Source organism: Rhinoderma darwinii, chromosome 8 (assembly GCF_050947455.1).
Source record: "Rhinoderma darwinii isolate aRhiDar2 chromosome 8, aRhiDar2.hap1, whole genome shotgun sequence".
Taxonomy (NCBI): domain Eukaryota; kingdom Metazoa; phylum Chordata; class Amphibia; order Anura; family Rhinodermatidae; genus Rhinoderma; species Rhinoderma darwinii.
Window position 1 is genome coordinate 80887445 of NC_134694.1, and position 17333 is coordinate 80904777.

At 41.4% G+C, this 17333-nt stretch overlaps 1 protein-coding gene across 1 annotated transcript in view; it reads left to right on the forward strand.

The window, feature by feature from the left end:
• The first annotated feature begins 29 nt into the window (after positions 1-29).
• The window catches only part of ATG4A (autophagy related 4A cysteine peptidase), a 41649-nt gene continuing 24345 nt past the window's right edge, over positions 30-17333 (forward strand). Inside the window, exons 1-5 of the mRNA XM_075835800.1 lie at positions 30-128; positions 5047-5160; positions 7504-7575; positions 10181-10279; positions 10794-10895. Coding sequence (XP_075691915.1) covers positions 119-128; positions 5047-5160; positions 7504-7575; positions 10181-10279; positions 10794-10895 — 397 coding nt within the window. The 5' untranslated portion in view covers positions 30-118. The remainder of the gene's footprint in view (positions 129-5046; positions 5161-7503; positions 7576-10180; positions 10280-10793; positions 10896-17333) is intronic.

Below are 17333 nucleotides of genomic sequence, written 5' to 3' on the forward strand. Positions count from 1 at the left end.
GTATTTTCTTCCCCAACGTCCAGGCTACCTATTCTAGCAATAGACTACATCTCCCAAAGTGCATTGCGTTTACTGTTGTTGTGGACGAGGCTGCGCCGGTCCTGGGTGACAGGGCAGGATGGAGGCCGGTAAGTTCCTCAGACGGAAACGTCTTCACATAGTCTGTAAGTAAAGGAATAAGTCCTGGAAGTGTGAACCTGAGAGGTGCCGGGCAGTCAGCGAGCCTGAGGTGGGAGAAAGTCCGCTCTATGGCCTGTTGTGCCCTGTTCTCCAGTATAGGCTCTTCTTACCTCATTGTTATTTCCTTGTGTGTTGTCGTGTGTGTACGGAGAGAATGTGGGACATTGTAGCTGTGGACCAGCTGCTGCACAACCTCTTAGAAGATAAGCCTGCTGTAGCTGCCAACTTTTCCTTCCATAGGAATGCATTCAGTTACACTTCGTAGTAGCATTGTGTAGTCTGTGCCGTATTCCTCATCAAACTTTGGTAAGTCCGTCACATGGAATATGAAGACCACAGACCCCTTTCCCAAAAGAGACAAAAATTGTATTTTGTGTCACGCGGCTTCGAGAATATGGCGCTTGTGCTGAACGCTGTTTCTTCAATACAGTTATGCCAGAACACGGCCACAAGAGTGTGAACTGCGCCAATTAAAGTTAGTTCTGTTTACAGCAGTTATGCCAGTGAGCTAGTATCATTGTGTTTGCCATTCTCCTCTAATGTCAATTTACTAAGACTGGCGTGCTACTTGGCAGTAAAAGGCGGTACTCACTAACATTGCACAACCCTGTTGGTTAGCTCCGTTCACACTACAAAAGTACAGAAATGGCGCATGTGTAGAAAGTGTAGCCTGAACGCTGTCGATTTCTGTGCAATTATGCCGCAAAAAGTAATTCCATTGATAAATTTCCCTATATGCGTCCATGATGCCGCTGCCTGGACAACCCTGGCCTCCCATAGTAGTCAGTGGACGTTAAAGGAGTTGTCAGTGACTGATGTTATTTTTTTCTGTTTCATTGAATAAAGTTTTTTGTTTTTTTTGTATAATTAAAAGTTATACAATTTTTTTCAATATACTTTTATTTATTCCTCACGGTTTTCAAGATCTCTGCTTGTTGTTATTCAGTAGGAACATTCATTGTTTACTTCTAGTGGATAAAATTCTGTCCATGGTCATGTGATGGACACACAGGTGCCGGACTGATTACAGTTCCCGTATGTGTATCAGAGCTGTGTTTTTTTTAACGAGCAGTGCACCTGTGTGTCCATCACATGACCATGGACAGAATTTTATCTACTAGAAGTAAACAACTACTGAATAACAACAAGCAGAGATCTGAAAGTATATTGGAGAATTGTATAACTTTTGATTATACAAAAAAAAAAATAACATTAATTTTCTGAAACCGGACATCCCATTAACACATTACCAGGGATTTCTCTGAGAAGAACCTTGTGTAACTCATTGCTCAGTGGTGTATGCAGGATTTCCTCCGCGGTGGGGTTTAGTGTCAGACGTAGAATGAGAATAGTCAAGCCCTTATACCAACACATTGAGTCTAGAATATGTTCAGCTAAATGTCTATAGAATAAACTGGGGTCGTAGCAGTTGTTTTACCTTTCAGTAGACAATGTGCCAGTAGTGAAGGGTGAGGGGGGGGGAGCAGCTCCCCTGGTTCATGCTGGTAGTGGTGCTGCAGGTGGCGCTATGCACCATATTCCTCTAAGTTGCATGACGTTATACAGTGTAAACTAAAATACTGGTCTGACTGCTGGTACCCAAAATTCCCCCCCCCCCATTGACTTAAAATGGGTTTGTCCGCTTTCTGTTCTTTAGTTTACTGGTAGATTAGGGCAGCAGACTACATTATTCTGCCTGATACAACAGGACGATATGCCAGTGTGAACAAAGCAAAATATGCCAGTGATATCGTGAGAAATCCAGGTTGGACCTGATATTGTGTTCTGACATTTTCTAGTGTTCCATAAATGACGCATTCGTATGTATGTATTGGAAAATCTTTGCAGGGGCTTCATAAAGATGGTGCCGAATGCCGTATTTTTCAATCTATTTAGCTGCCGACATCCACTATATATATGTATACGTCAGATATTGCAGGGGGATGTCAGCTGTATGTTACAGCTGAGACCCTGCTTTAATGGCTGGGATCGGCGATAACACTAATTCCGACTGTTTTAACCCTTTAGATGCCGCTGTCAATGGCCACCACGACATCTAAGTGGCTAGACACAGGGGGTCTAGGCAGCCGAGGGCCTAATAAAAACCCCCAAACATGCCATCTAAGTACTCCTATTAGCCCCAGCCAGCTGTTTTTTCCCCCTCTAGTCCGCACACGGCTCTGTACAGATGAGGGGCAAAAAACAGAAACAGCTGAGGTTCTCTGAGGACTCTGGCTTGGCTAAAATCCGGATCAGACATTGGTTTACAGAGAAGCTACCTCTAGGTGGCACTAGAGAGATTGTTTTACTTCTGGAGAGAAGATCATTTGCATGCACAGTTGGAAACCCCTTCTTAGCTGTTATTTATTATTCGTAAGTAATTCTAGAAGCAGCGTGTCACTGTTCATATTCATTTCAGCTACAAGACTGGCAGCAGACCCTGGTTTTTAATGGCTATAGCTTGAATAAATCTATTACATTCTCATTCTGATGGGTATTGTCATCTTGTAACTAGAAAATCAGGCCAAGCCACAAGCTTTAGTTCTGCATGCACAAAGAATCTCCAAGCCTTCTCTGGAAAAAGAATAGGACATGCCATGTTGTAAGAGGCTTATCCTGTCCCTCAAAACATTTATTGTGGCTTCATAATAACCACAATATTGGAAATATGTGGAGGGAAACAATTAAATTGACCGAAAAAATTTCAATGCGTCTCGTAAGGTAAAAGAGAAATCCAAATTATTATTAGGAATGTAAGTTTGCTCTCGAATATATATAGAGAGGTTGAAATCTATTATCTTGCAGTATAGTTACGTGTTGAAGTTTTATAGAAGGATTGCAACAATTCTTTGATTGCTGGGACTCATTACAATTAATAGAAAGAGCGCGAGCTTCCTCCAGCAATAGTGCGGGACTACGACAGCGACACCTTCTGCGAACAGCTTCATTCTGGGACAATCCCTTTAATAGAGTATATTATAATATTAAATGCTATATACACCTTTAATAAAAATGTGTATTAGTGTGTTTGGTGCAACTTTCTAACTACTTCCTATTAAAAATAATCTTTACTCTTTGAGCTACAACTGCTTTGTATCCTGTATACAGAGCAGCTGTATCTAGCGCTGAAACCTGTATCCGTCAGGTCAGCGGCACTGACAGGTTCAGTCACAGCGGGTTGGCTTGAGCTGCTATCAATCACACCTAAGTTCATAACTTAAATGTGATCGATTTACAGGTGGATCCTGCATGTCAGAGACACACAGGACCCGCTGCCGGTGAACCCGTCAGTTCCGCTAACCTGACGGATTAAGGTCTCAGCGCAAGATTCAGCTGCTCTGTATCCAGTATACAAAGCAGCTGTATCTCAACAAGTAAACATAATTTTTAATAAAGAGTAATTTGAAAGTTGCACCAAACACACTGATACACATTTTTATTAAAAAAACAAACAAAAACGTTTTCAAAGGTGTACAAAGCCTTTAACCCCTTAACAACCGCCAATACGCCTTTTCACAGCAGCCGTTAAGGGTACTTATGCCAGAGTGCCGCCTTTTCACGGCACTCTCACATAAGCCCGGCACGTGTGTCCTGTGCCAGCTACAGCGGGTGTCAGGCGTCCTAAAAACAGCTGTACACCTACACTAACGGATGGGATTAATTTCGACATCGATCACACCCGTTTAACACCTTAGATGCGGAGCTCAATAGCGAGCGCCGCATTCAAGTGGTTTTGGAGTGAGGGAGCTCCCTTTCTCACCCCATCAGCACCCTGCAATCACAGGGTGCCAATGGCTTCTACGGCAGCTGGGGGCCTAACAAAGGCCCCCAGGTCTGCCTGTTGTGGATGCCTGCTAAGTCATGCCTGAGGCATGACCTAGCAGGTGCCTGTCCGGTTTACACTGACAGGCAATAATACTCTGCAATACAGAAGTATTGTAGTGTATTATAAAAGCGATCAGGTGATCGCATACCGAAGTCCCCTAGTGGGACTATAAATAAAGTTGAACAAAGTTAATAATAAATAAATAAAAATCCCTTATAAAATACTTTAATATGAAAAAAAATAAAACAAATTAAAACATTACACATATTTGGTATCGCCGTATCCGTAACGACCCCACCTATAAAGCGATTACGTTATTTAACCCACACGGTGAACGCCGTAAAAAGTTAAATAAAAAACAATTCCAGAATTGCTGTTTTCTGTTCATCCTGCCTTCAAAAAAATTTGATAAAAAGTGATGAAAAAGTCGCATGTACTCCAAAATGGTACCAATAAAAACTAGAAGTCGTTCCGCAAGAAACAAGCCCTCAGCGTAAAAAAAATAAAACAATTATGGCTCTTAAAACATGGCGACACAAAAACAAATAATTTTGAAAAAAAAGTGTTTTTACTGTGTAAAAGTGGTAAAACATACAAAATCTATATACATTTTGTATCGTTGCAATCATAATAACTCACTGAATAAAGTTATTATGTAATTTAGACCACACCGTAAACAGCGTAAATCTAAGACGCAAAAAAGAGTGGCGAAATGTATGTTTTTTTTTCCATTACCCCCCCAAAAAAGTTAATAGAAGTTAATCAATAAATAATATGTACCCCAAAATGGTGCTACTAAAAAATACAACTTGTCCCGCAAAAAAACAAGACCTAATACAGCTATGTCGACGTAAAAATAAAAAAGTTATAGCTCTTGGAATGCGACGATGGAAAAACGCAAAAAATAGGCTGGTCACTAAGGAGTTAAAGTTCCTCGTGAGTGTGATGTCTCGAGATGCACTTTAGATTCTGGTGCATAACTTTGTGCAGAAAAATATTTTAAAATGTATATAATATATATTTTTCCATATTTATTGCAGGTTTTGCAAGTTATGAAAATCAGTTTTTTGAATCGGATTACCTGGAACTAGAAGAACTCCCAGATACTGATGAACCTGTTTACATTTTAGGAAACCAATATGATATTAAAATAGGTTGGTGGTGTAAGCAGCAGCAAATGAAACAGGAATCTATTGCTGTATGTGCCGTCGTGAAAACATCTGACAAATGCAAATCGAGTTTATCCTGAAAGAGCAGTAGAACCGAATACCTTTAAATGAATCTGTTTTTTTACTTTATAGGGGGAATGTAGCAACCTCTCTACGCTAATTTTCTGGCGTAGACATATTGCAAACATCCCAACAGTCTCAAAAATTGTGACTTCTGGGTAGTTTTCCCCACTCTGGACACTTTATAAGTAAACGGCCGGAACTTAGCAAAAGGGGGTTACCGGCGGCCTGACACATTTACTATAATTTACGCCAGCTTTTGGCTGGCATAGATACCATTCAGTGGCCCGCAGACAGGTGAAGATGCTGATATGGCGTGTGCCTCATTAAATTTGCTGCATCTTACTCCAGCTTGATTTTTACGAAGACCGGCGCAGTCTTATTACATCTCCCCCTTACTGTAAATTTTATATTGGATTCTGTGGGGGAGATATATTAAAACTGTGCCAGTCTTCATAAAAATCAAGCTGGAGTAAGATGCGACAAATGTATTAAGAGGCTCTTCGACTGATGATGCTCCACCGAATGAAATCTACGTCAGCAAGGAGCTCGTGTAGATTTCCGCTATAATTTACGATGGTTTCTGGCTTAAATTATAATAAATGCATCAGGCCGCTGATGGCAATGCTCCTTTAGCTAAGATCCAAAAGTAAGGAAACAACCCAAAAGTCGCAATTTTTGCAACCTTTGGCTCATTTGCAACATTTCTATGGCAGGAAACGGGCATAGAAACATTGATAAATTTCTCGCTTGTATATAAAATCACATGAGAGGTATTTATAGTATTTCTGTGTAATTCTGTGTTGACCTTTTAATTAACTTTGCACAACTTGCAGAGAGTAAGACAAATGAGTTGCTCAGAACTAATGCACATTACTGTAGATGATGCTGCCAGTTAGCATGTGTAAGGATTTGGTTCAGGTGAAAGAAAAGTCTGTGCATGTGCGTCCTCTTTCTATTTAATGAATGAAACATTTGATTTTAGTGCCGTTTTTCGTTTGGTGTCATATTGTACATGCAATAATACACTGAAATACAGAAGTATTGCAGTTTATTATAAAAGCGATCAAAAGATCGCGCAGTAAAGTCCCCCAGTAGGACAAAAAATTTTTTTTAATAAGGTTTGTAATAAATAAATAAAATTCCCAAGTAAAACAAAAATCTGCTTTTTCCCCTTACAAAATACTTTATTATAAAAAAAAAGTTACATATATTTGGTATCGCAAATATAACGACCCCCAACTATAAAACAATTGCATTATTTTACCAGCACGGTGAACGCCGTCCAAAAAAAATAATGAAAAACAATGCCAGAATTGCTGTTTTCTGTTCATCCTGCTATAAAGAAAAATTTATAAAAAGTGATCAAAAAGTCGCATGCGTTCCAAAATGGTACCAATAAAAACTACTACTAGTTGTCCCACAATAAAAAGCCCTCATACAGCTATGTCAGCAGAAAAATAAAAAAGCTATGACTCATAAAATATGGCGATACAAAAACAAATTATTTACAAAAAAAGTAGTTTTTACTGTGTAAAACTAGTAAAACGGGAAAAAAAACTAGATAAATTGGTATAGTCGCAATCATAATGACCCGCTAAATAAAGTTATGTTATTTATAACACACGGTAAACAGCGTCAATTTAAGACACAAAAAAGAGTGGCGAAATTTCAGATTTTCTTTTCTTTTCCTATTACCCCATCAAAAAAGTTAATAAATAAATTATAAGTACCCCAAAATGGTGCTATTAAAAAATACAACTTGTCTCACAAAAAAACAAGTTCTTATACAGCTATGACGACAGAGAAATAAAAAAGTTATAGCTCTTTGAATGCGACAATGGAAAAACGTAAAAAATTGCTTGGTCATTAAGGTTTAAAATACCTTTGGCATTGATGGGTTAAACACAAACGTCTTTTGGTTTGATTTCATTTGTTATGTTTATGTGATCCCAGGCAAAATGCAAGCTTCTGATCTTAAACTAGTGCCTTGGTTTCTTTATATGAAAACCTTGAAGGTGAATGTTTGATGGCAAATTCCTAACCCTGTAGACCTAATCATAGTATGTGCACAGAACATAGAAATAAAGAGGTAGAATCTTGGAAATGTATTTTCTGACAGTTCTTACCAATAGTACAATACTTGGATATTTTGGTTTTACTTATTTTCGTTTTAACTAGAAAGTAGAGATTTTGGGCAAATCAAATATTCAAATGATTAAGTTTTTACTGGAATTGATGGGAATTTTTTATTTGTTTTTGTTATAGAAAAACTTAATCTTCTCTCAGACATTACCTCCCGTTTGTGGTTTACATATAGAAAGAAATTTTCTCCCATAGGTAAGTATTTAGCTGCTCCTGTCTAGGACCTTGTTTGTTCTGCTGCTTAATAAACAGACTGTATTAATACAGCACCATGTAAAATTATGTGCCCCTTCCCAGTTTCTTCTAGTATCCCATGTTTGTCTCATTGAATGGTTGCTGAAATTTAAAGCGGATTTGTCATCCTACTATGCTGCCCTAAGTCTAAAAAAGTATTTCTTCCTCGTCGCCAAGTTAAAAATCAACATTATTTCATTTAAAATAAAGAAAGCATTTACACCAGACTGTGGACTGACAGACCTCAGCGTTTACACCAGACTGTGGACTGACCGACCTCAGCGTTTACACCAGACTGTGGACTGACAGACCTCAGCGTTTACACCAGACTGTGGACTGGCCGACCTCAGCGTTTACACCGGACTGTGGACTGGCCGACCTCAGCGTTTACACCGGACTGTGGACTGGCCGACCTCAGCGTTTACACCGGACTGTGGACTGGCCGACCTCAGCGTTTACACCGGACTGTGGACTGGCCGACCTCCGCGTTTACACCGGACTGTGGACTGGCCGACCTCAGCGTTTACACCGGACTGTGGACTGGCCGACCTCAGCGTTTACACCGGACTGTGGACTGGCCGACCTCAGCGTTTACACCGGACTGTGGACTGGCCGACCTCAGCGTTTACACCGGACTGTGGACTGGCCGACCTCAGCGTTTACACCGGACTGTGGACTGGCCGACCTCCGCGTTTACACCGGACTGTGGACTGGCCGACCTCCGCGTTTACACCGGACTGTGGACTGGCCGACCTCCGCGTTTACACCGGACTGTGGACTGGCCGACCTCCGCGTTTACACCGGACTGTGGACTGGCCGACCTCCGCGTTTACACCGGACTGTGGACTGGCCAACCTCCGCGTTTACACCGGACTGTGGACTGGCCGACCTCCGCGTTTACACCGGACTGTGGACTGGCCGACCTCCGCGTTTACACCGGACTGTGGACTGGCCGACCTCCGCGTCTACACCGGACTGTGGACTGGCCGACCTCACCATTTACACCAGACTTTACATAAGACAATGTGGCAGATTTACTATCCAAAGCTCTTACTTAGGGACATCTGAAGAAAGCCAGAATGTACAGCACAGCACATTTAAGTGAATGGGTCAGTTGTGCAATACCTTGCATGACCGCTACAAATGGAACGGCCTGTGCAAGTACCAACAGAGACCATGTAAATAATGAATAGGCTGCAGCATTCGTACTAGCGGCGCGTCCCCTTTAAACAGATAATCGGCAGGGCAACACGTCGGCGGCTGGCGATCTCTTTTCCGGGCCGCCGATGGGTGACCGAGGGAGCTCCCTCCCCCTGTCAAAAGATTTAAATGCTATGGTCGCTATTGACCGCGACATTTAATGGGTTAAATGGCTGAGATTGAAGGTTTCTTCAATCTCAGCCGTTGCAGCGAGAGCCCGGCTGTCAGTCACAGTCGGGCTTCCGCGGTGATCGTGCGGGCACAGCATCTGTGCCCACGCAATCGCTATCACGTACAGTACATGCACGTGTGAATGTGCAAACTGGCTGCATTCCCCGACTTGCATGTACGTGAAAATGCGGGAAGAGGTTAAAGATCAGAAAACATTCCTATCATGACATATGAAATATTAGACAACGTCTGTAAATGGGCCAAATATCTAACTACTGTATGTGACCGACTCCAAGGCCTCATTCACACAAGCGTATCCGATTCACGCCCGTGAAAAACGTGCGTTAATCGGGTCTATGTGTGTTATGTTATGCATCAGTGTGCTTTGTGAGGGGCATGCGTTATTCACGCACTCACAAAGCACATCTTTTTTTATTATTATTTTCAACTGAATTGATGGGCAAATCACGCACCGCACACGCATGTGCAGCCGTGTGTGGTGATAACGCACCAATATGGGACATGCAGTGAGTTTCACGCAGCGGACTCTCGCTGTGTGAAAAATCACGCATGTGTGAACGGCCCCATTGAAATCAAACACTAGAAAAGTGACACATTATAGAGGCGATTCCCTATGACACAAACTCCTGAGACAATTCTGCTCTGCTAAAATGAGTCCCAACAGCCAGTAAAAAATATCTTATTAGCCCGTGCGTGGTGTAAAGCAATATTTCACTAAACACTTTAACATAACATCTGGCCATACTAAAAAACACAGAAAAAAACACCGTTTTAAAATGCCACAAAAACGTATCAAAATTCTGTGTGTGAATCTGCTCTAGAGCAGGAATTCCAAACCTTATTACCATGGGCGAACCTCTGAAAAATGGCTCTATGCCCAGGAAACCTTTACTTCCATTTCTACCTCAAATAATATGTGTGTAGCGGCAGGTAAAGCATTCTATATTGTCTGAGATTTGTTGACAGCTTTGCCTGCCTCCTGCCAAGCATCTATGAGGCTAAAATCAATCTGCCATCCATACTGTAAAGTGACAGTACTTGCTGCTGCTATCTTCAGGGAAACCACTGACCTGTTTTCAGGGAACCCTGGTTGGGAGTCACCGTTCTAGAGCTGAGTTGATCCAACATGGAAATGTAAACTGTTGATAATTGTTTATTCTTTGTTTTAAAACAGGAGGAACAGGCCCTTCATCTGACGCTGGCTGGGGATGTATGCTGAGGTGTGGACAAATGATGCTGGCACAGGCCTTAATCTGCCAACATTTGGGCAGAGGTTAGTCCTGCAGCTAGGATAGATGATACTATGACTATCGCATAGATTCTGGATTAAAGACGAAACATTGTGATACAAAAGATGATTTTTATTGATCTCATGATTAGGAGGTTGTGTCTGTATATACCTGAATCACTACATGAGTATTAGGATGACATAGGCTTGGTTTGCACTCCTTTGGAAGATATGCACAGTGTGTACGTTTAAAGTATGCCACCAAATATATGTCTATTTGTACAAGAAAAAAAGGGGTATAGCAACTTATACTGGCTAAACATATGTCAAAACTTCTCATTTTTGCCATAAAGCCCAAATCATACATAAATTTAAATTGTGTCTCCCACTCAATTGCAGCGTTTGTTGGGAATTACGTTTTGACATTGCTTCTATCATTGACCTATACAGTTATACTCGCATAGAACCTATACTTTACTACAGTGAGATTTCCAAGAATGAATATAGTGTGTAAATATTTTATTATCCGTCTTTGCTTATTGTTTTCATTTTTATTTAGAGTGGAGATGGGAGAAACATAAAAAACAGCCAAAAGAATATTACCAAATCCTACAGTGTTTTCTGGACAGAAAAAATAGTTGTTATTCTATTCATCAAATGGGTAAGAACAATCCATTTATTGATGGATTTCATGTGGAAATGGATATTACAGCTAATACAACAATAGTCAGTGCCATCACCAGATATTTCTCCATGTTGAATATATTGTTTATCAAAATACTGTATTTTTCGAACATAAGACCTCTGGGCTATGTGGCGCACCAAAGTTTAATAAACAGAAAATAAGGATAAAGATTGCAGACTATTTGCTAAAGTACTTAAAGGGAACCTGTCTCCGGCATTTCACCTATTAAACCAGCAATACCTTGTGGAAGTGGGTGAAAAATAACTTTTATGTTACCTATAATTATCTGCTAAGTAGGTTCTGTACCTTTTTAGTATTCAGTGTTTTAGTGTTCCTAGTTTATGCTAATGAGCATAAAAGAGTCATCTCTTCGTTCCTCAAGCCTTTCTGAGAAAACCCTGCCTCCTTACTTTTGATTGACCGCTCCTCGCCTCCCACCAGCACACACGAAATTCCGCCCTTGTTCATCGATATCCTGTATTGGAGTGTGCGCACAACGGGACACCATAGCGGCGCATGCACAGTTTTCAGCGGTGGGCGGGCATAAGAGGAACAAACAAGACTACCGTATTATTAGCATAAAAGGCGCAAAATGTTTGCACCGTTAATTATGGTCAGAGGAGGAGTATAGGAGAAGGGATAATCGCAATGAACTTTTGACAGCAGCTTCCAGCAAGGGGTGAGGAGGGTTCAATAGGTGAAATGCTGGTTACAGGTTCCCTTCAAACTAAAGTAATGAAACTGCAGATAGACCACAACTCTAGAGAGGTTAATACATTTTACTCCTGGTGTTTTAGAGTAGTGGAGGTGTTGTCTTATCAGAGCTGATCGCCGCTTGTCTGGCTCCAACACCCCCGGCAAACAGCTGATTTTGTTGGGGTTAACCGTCGCCATCCAGACAGTGACCGCTGTTTGGAAAATTAAGAATTACATGGCAGCCATTCAGGTTAATGGATGTCTATGTATATTCATGGATGGCTTAAAGAGACTCTGCCACTAATTTATTGATTCCCTATCTCCTCACTGATCTAATAGGCGCTATGATGCTGATAACCTCAGTGTAAAAAAATTCAAAGACGTTTATTATTTGCAAAATTATGAGCATTTTTCTAAATATGCTAATTTGACTAGACTTGTCAAATGAGAGGTAACTCTTTCTTTTCACTCTGGTCAATGTAATGTTTTCTGTATGATGCTGTCCAATCATCATACAGCTTCTCCCGCTTCCCTGCCCAGCAACACAGATTGATCTTATAGTATACAGCTTTTATTCCCGACTGTGTTTTCAACTGGTGATATCTTTGGTTATTTTCACAGAGAACCTGGTGTCATATGAGAGATTAGAATCTCATCTTTCATATGCCACTGTTCTAAGTGGTCCACAGCCTGAGATATGGCTATTTGAAGTGATCCCTCCAGCCCCAGTCTCACACTGTGTGTGAAGCAGCTTCATGCTGATAGGACAGCGTCAGAGGCTGTGAGGAGGCTCCACCTCAGGAGAATCGCTGGTGTTGACACCCACTTGTCTAGTATAGCCTCATTTGCATATTTAGAAAATAGCTCAGATCCTCTTTAAGTCCGCGAGAGCAGGAGCTGCTCTTACAGAAGGGTCATTCTGGCTCATTGAGAGGTAGTCCCGAACAGGTACCCCTTCTATGCCAGAAATATGCTCACTATATGGTGTTCTAGGGTAGTGAAGAGGATAATAAGCTTGATGATGACACAGAGGTATTAGCCATGGCCCAACCAGTCCCCATCATCTAAATTCCTATGGACTCCAGTCCCTTCAGCAGCACTCATGCTGGTCAATGTTCTCCAGTTTTGCAATTCTTACTTGTCCTTGCCCCTATGCTCTTGTTCTCTATTCTTCCTAACCAGACCTCCTCTTATGTCAGAACCTGACCAACCTGGTAGAGCAAAGGCACCGCACAAACCCCAATATTCCACTAATACGCTGCTGGGCAGGCTGCACTGAGGTTCAGGGACAGGGGCAGCTTCTGGAATGCCTTTGCCTTCCGTTCTTGTAGGCCCTGTGAAAGACAAAGTGCCATCAACACAGCTCTATTCTTGTACCACCAGACCATTCCACCTCTTGGTTGGCTAAGTTCACACCAGTTTTTTTGCGCCAAAATTTGACGCACGTTGGTGGATTTTAAGCCACATTTTAAGCCTTCCCGCTAGACCATACTTCATTTTGCTCTTAGCCACATTACCTTGAGGAACGAGCTGTGTAAAACCGTTAATAAATGTGCCGCGCGCGCATCAATTTGAGACCATATTCTGGAACATTTTGAAGAGTATATTGGAGGCACTTGACTTATGTAATTTACATTGCAGGTTTAACATTTCAACTAAATAGTTTCAGATATTAAGGAGAATGTTCTTTTCTTGCCTGTATGTTGAGACACTAGTGGTGCCATCAGCACAATTTTTAGGCAATAGTATATTTCATCAAGAAATTCAGCCACAGAAGAGGAACACAATTTTGGCCGTAAATAACAGATTCTTACTACATAACTGAACCTTAGTTTAACCGGTTAAGGACTAGGCTGTTTTACAGCTAAATGACCAGAGCAAATTTCACAATTTTGCTATGCGCTTCTTTAGATGACTATAACTCAGCAGGTGAATAAAGTTCATCTTTGAATTTTACACTCTTTTTAAAGGACAGATAGGGCTTTGTTTTAGTGGCATTTGTCAGTATATATCATTTTTTTTTTTTTCTCTAAAGTGGGCAAAATTGGAAAAAAATGCAAGAATTTAACAATTGCGTCGGTTTATGCTAGCATTTTTCACACACGGTATAGACCACGGCCAAAATTCATCTCCTTTCACGTTCTTCCACTTCTCCCGTGCATGGGGATACCAAATATGTGTGCCTTATTCGCTGTGCGGGCATGTGCCAGGGCTTGGCATAAAAGGAGGCTTTTTGGCCTTTTCGGTCCAGGAATTCTGCATTTGATTTTAGAGCCGCATACTGTTTTCTGGGGGGCCTAATGCTGCTGAAACATTAGAAACACCCCATAAATGACTTCATTCACACAAGTAGACCCCACAAGGTTTCCTTCAAGGGGTTTATCATATTTTTAGCAAGTCCAGTTTTCTTCTGAAAGTTTCTTGAATAAGATGGAACAAAATAAAATCAGCACTTTTTTAGCAAATGCGTCAGTTTAGGCTAGTATTTTTCACACACGGTATAGACCACGGCCAAAATTAATCTCCTTTCACGTTCTTCCACTTCTCCCGTGCATGGGGATACCAAATATGTGTGCCTTATTCACTGTGCGGGCATGTGCCAGGGCTTGGCATAAAAGGAGTCTTTTTGGTCCAGGAATTCTGCATTTGATTTTATAGCAGCATACTGTTTTCTGGGGGGCCTAATGCTGCTGAAACATTAGAAACACCCCATAAATGACTTCATTCACACAATTAGACCCCACAAGGTTTCCTTCAAGGGGTTTATCATATTTTTAGCAAGTCCAGTTTTCTTCTGAAAGTTTCTTGAATAAGATGGAACAAAATAAAATCAGCACTTTTTTAGCAAATGCGTCAGTTTAGGCTAGTATTTTTCACACACGGTATAGACCACGGACAAAATTCATCTCCTTTCACATTCTTCCACTTCTCCCGTGCATGGGGATACCAAATATGTGTGCCTTATTCACTGTGCGGGCATGTGCCAGGGCTTGGCATAAAAGGAGTCTTTTTGGTCCAGGAATTCTGCATTTGATTTTATAGCAGCATACTGTTTTCTGGGGGGCCTAATGCTGCTGAAACATTAGAAACACCCCATAAATGACTTCATTCACACAAGTAGACCCCACAAGGTTTCCTTCAAGGAGTTTATCATATTTTTAGACAGTCCAGTTTTCTTCTGAAAGTTTCTTGAATAAGATGGATCAAAATAAAATCAGCAATTTTTTAGCAAATGCGTCAGTTTATACCAGCATTTTTCACACACGGTATAGACCACGGTCAAAATTAATCTCCGTTCACATTCTGCCACTTCTCCCGTGCACGGGGATACCAAATATGTGGCCTTATTTATCACATAGAGATGTAGGAGGGCGGAGGATAGAAGAAGATTATTTCACAAATCGCTTTTTTTCAAAGCTGGTTTTACAAAACTCAACAGAATTTCTATAACACTTCCAAAATATCTGCTCTTGAAGCAGAAATCTCAAAATATTCATCTAGGGGTATAATGGGAATTTATTTTTTGGGGTTTTCTAAAATAAGAAATTGCAGGTTAATGCAAATGGAGCTCTCCAGCAGATGAACTTTAGAAAACATCAAACATGACATCCACCCCCCACCCATTCCCTCCCTCACCCTTGGAGTAAAATCAGGGGAAAAATAAAAACGTAATGTAGGGCAAATATATTTTCAACAAATTAACTAAAATCTAATAATTCAGAACAGTGTGGTATTTTTTAAAACATGGCTCAATGCACAGGCCTGGTTGTGAGGGACATGAGGGACAGAAATATCGGGAATCTTTGCGGTGCCCGTCTTTTCTGCAGACGCGGCACTTTTTCTGGGGGTTGCTTCTGGTTGCTGTTGGGGGAATCCGACTGATGAAGTGTCTTTCAGTCAGTCGCGTGACATCCTCAGACTGGGGGCATTCTCGGGTGTCCTGAACATCAAAAATGAGGCCTTCAATAATTTTTTCCTGGAAATCCAGGTATGTGTCTCTGCCTCTGTTTTTTTTGTAGAGCACAAATGAATTGTGGATGGCCACCTGTAACAAATAAATGGCCACTTTTTGTACCAGGTTTTAGTTTTGCGTTTTACTAAATAGGGCTGTAAAACCTGGTCGCTTAAATCCACCCCCCCCATGTACTTGTTATATTCGGACACGCTCACTGGTTTGTGCTTGTCCGATGTTGCCCCTCTTTCCCTCACTGCCACTGTTCCTGCGGTATGAATCATGCTTAGCACATACACGTCTTTGCGATCCCTGAACTTGACCGCCAGCAATTCCTCAGATGCATAAGCACAGGAGTCCCCCTTTACCATGCGCTTCCCCACTAATTGCTGTGGAAAACCAATTCTGTTTTTTGCGCATGGTACCACATGCCCCAGTCCTTGCAGCATGCAAATGCCTAAACAGGGTCACACTCGAATAAAAATTATCACAGTACAGGGGGTACCCCTTGTGAAGCAGAGGCTGCATTATCTCCCACACAATCTTACTGCTGGTGGAAAGATCAGGGGGGCATCCAGGTACATTTATTGTGCGGTCCCGCCCTTCATAAATTCTGAAGGCGGTGGTATATCCTGACCCGCTTTCACACAATTTGTAGAGCTTAACGCCATATCTTGCCCTTTTGGAAGGTAGATATTGGCGAAAGCTAAGTCTGCCATGAAAGTTGAGGAGGGATTCGTCCACACTTACATTCTGCTCAGGGGTGTAGAGTTGCAGAAATAAATTATTCAGGGAATTTATTAGCGGTCTTATTTTGAACAACCGATCCCGGTTTGCATCGGTACTTGGGGGGGCCTGTGCGTTGTCATTGAAGTGGAGGAACCTCATTATTGTCTCATAACGAGACCTGGGCATTACTGCAGAATATACTGGGGTGGCTTGGGCGGGTCTTGTTGACCAGTAAGACCTAATGGAGGGCTTTTTGACAATACCCATATTTAGGGTGAGCCCCAAAAAATTTTTTCATTCCTGCAAATTGGTGGGCGTCCAATCTCTGGCATGGGTGGATGAAGGTTTCTGCCTTATATATTGCGTGGCATATAAATTTGTTTCGTGGACAATCTGATTTAGGATGTCGTCCGTTATAAATAAATGGAAGTAATCCATTTGGACAAAATTTGTATTGTCCACGGTTATGCCAGGAGTGGCCGTAAATCCGTGGATTCTAGGCCCAAAAGATGGGGCAGGTGCCCATACAAAAGCCTGGACTGGAGGGACCAGGCTGTCCCGTGCTACAGCGCTACTTGGCCCTGCGCTTTCATGTTCTGCAGTTTCGACTGCATCAGGGACAACGTCCCCTGAAGATGAACCTGAAGTGACGCTGTCATCGTCACTACCTAAAACAGGTTCCATCTCGGACGCCATCTCTGATGCGGTCTCCGACTCAGACCACAGCATGGCGTATGCCTCCTCGGCGCTAAACAACTTCCTCGCCATAACGTGACTAACACTAACACTAACTAAACAAATTTTTTTTTTTTTTTTTATAAAACACACAAACTAACTGCTATATATATCTACACTACCGCTAACAAAAAAATAAACCGCTATTGCTATATATATTATATATATGTGGATATATATATAATTATATACTCCCTACCTGCCTATTCTAATAGAATAAAAGAAAGAAAGGTAGATAGATAGAAAAAAAGATAGATGGATAGATAGATTGTATAGATAGATAGAAATCTATCTATACAGAG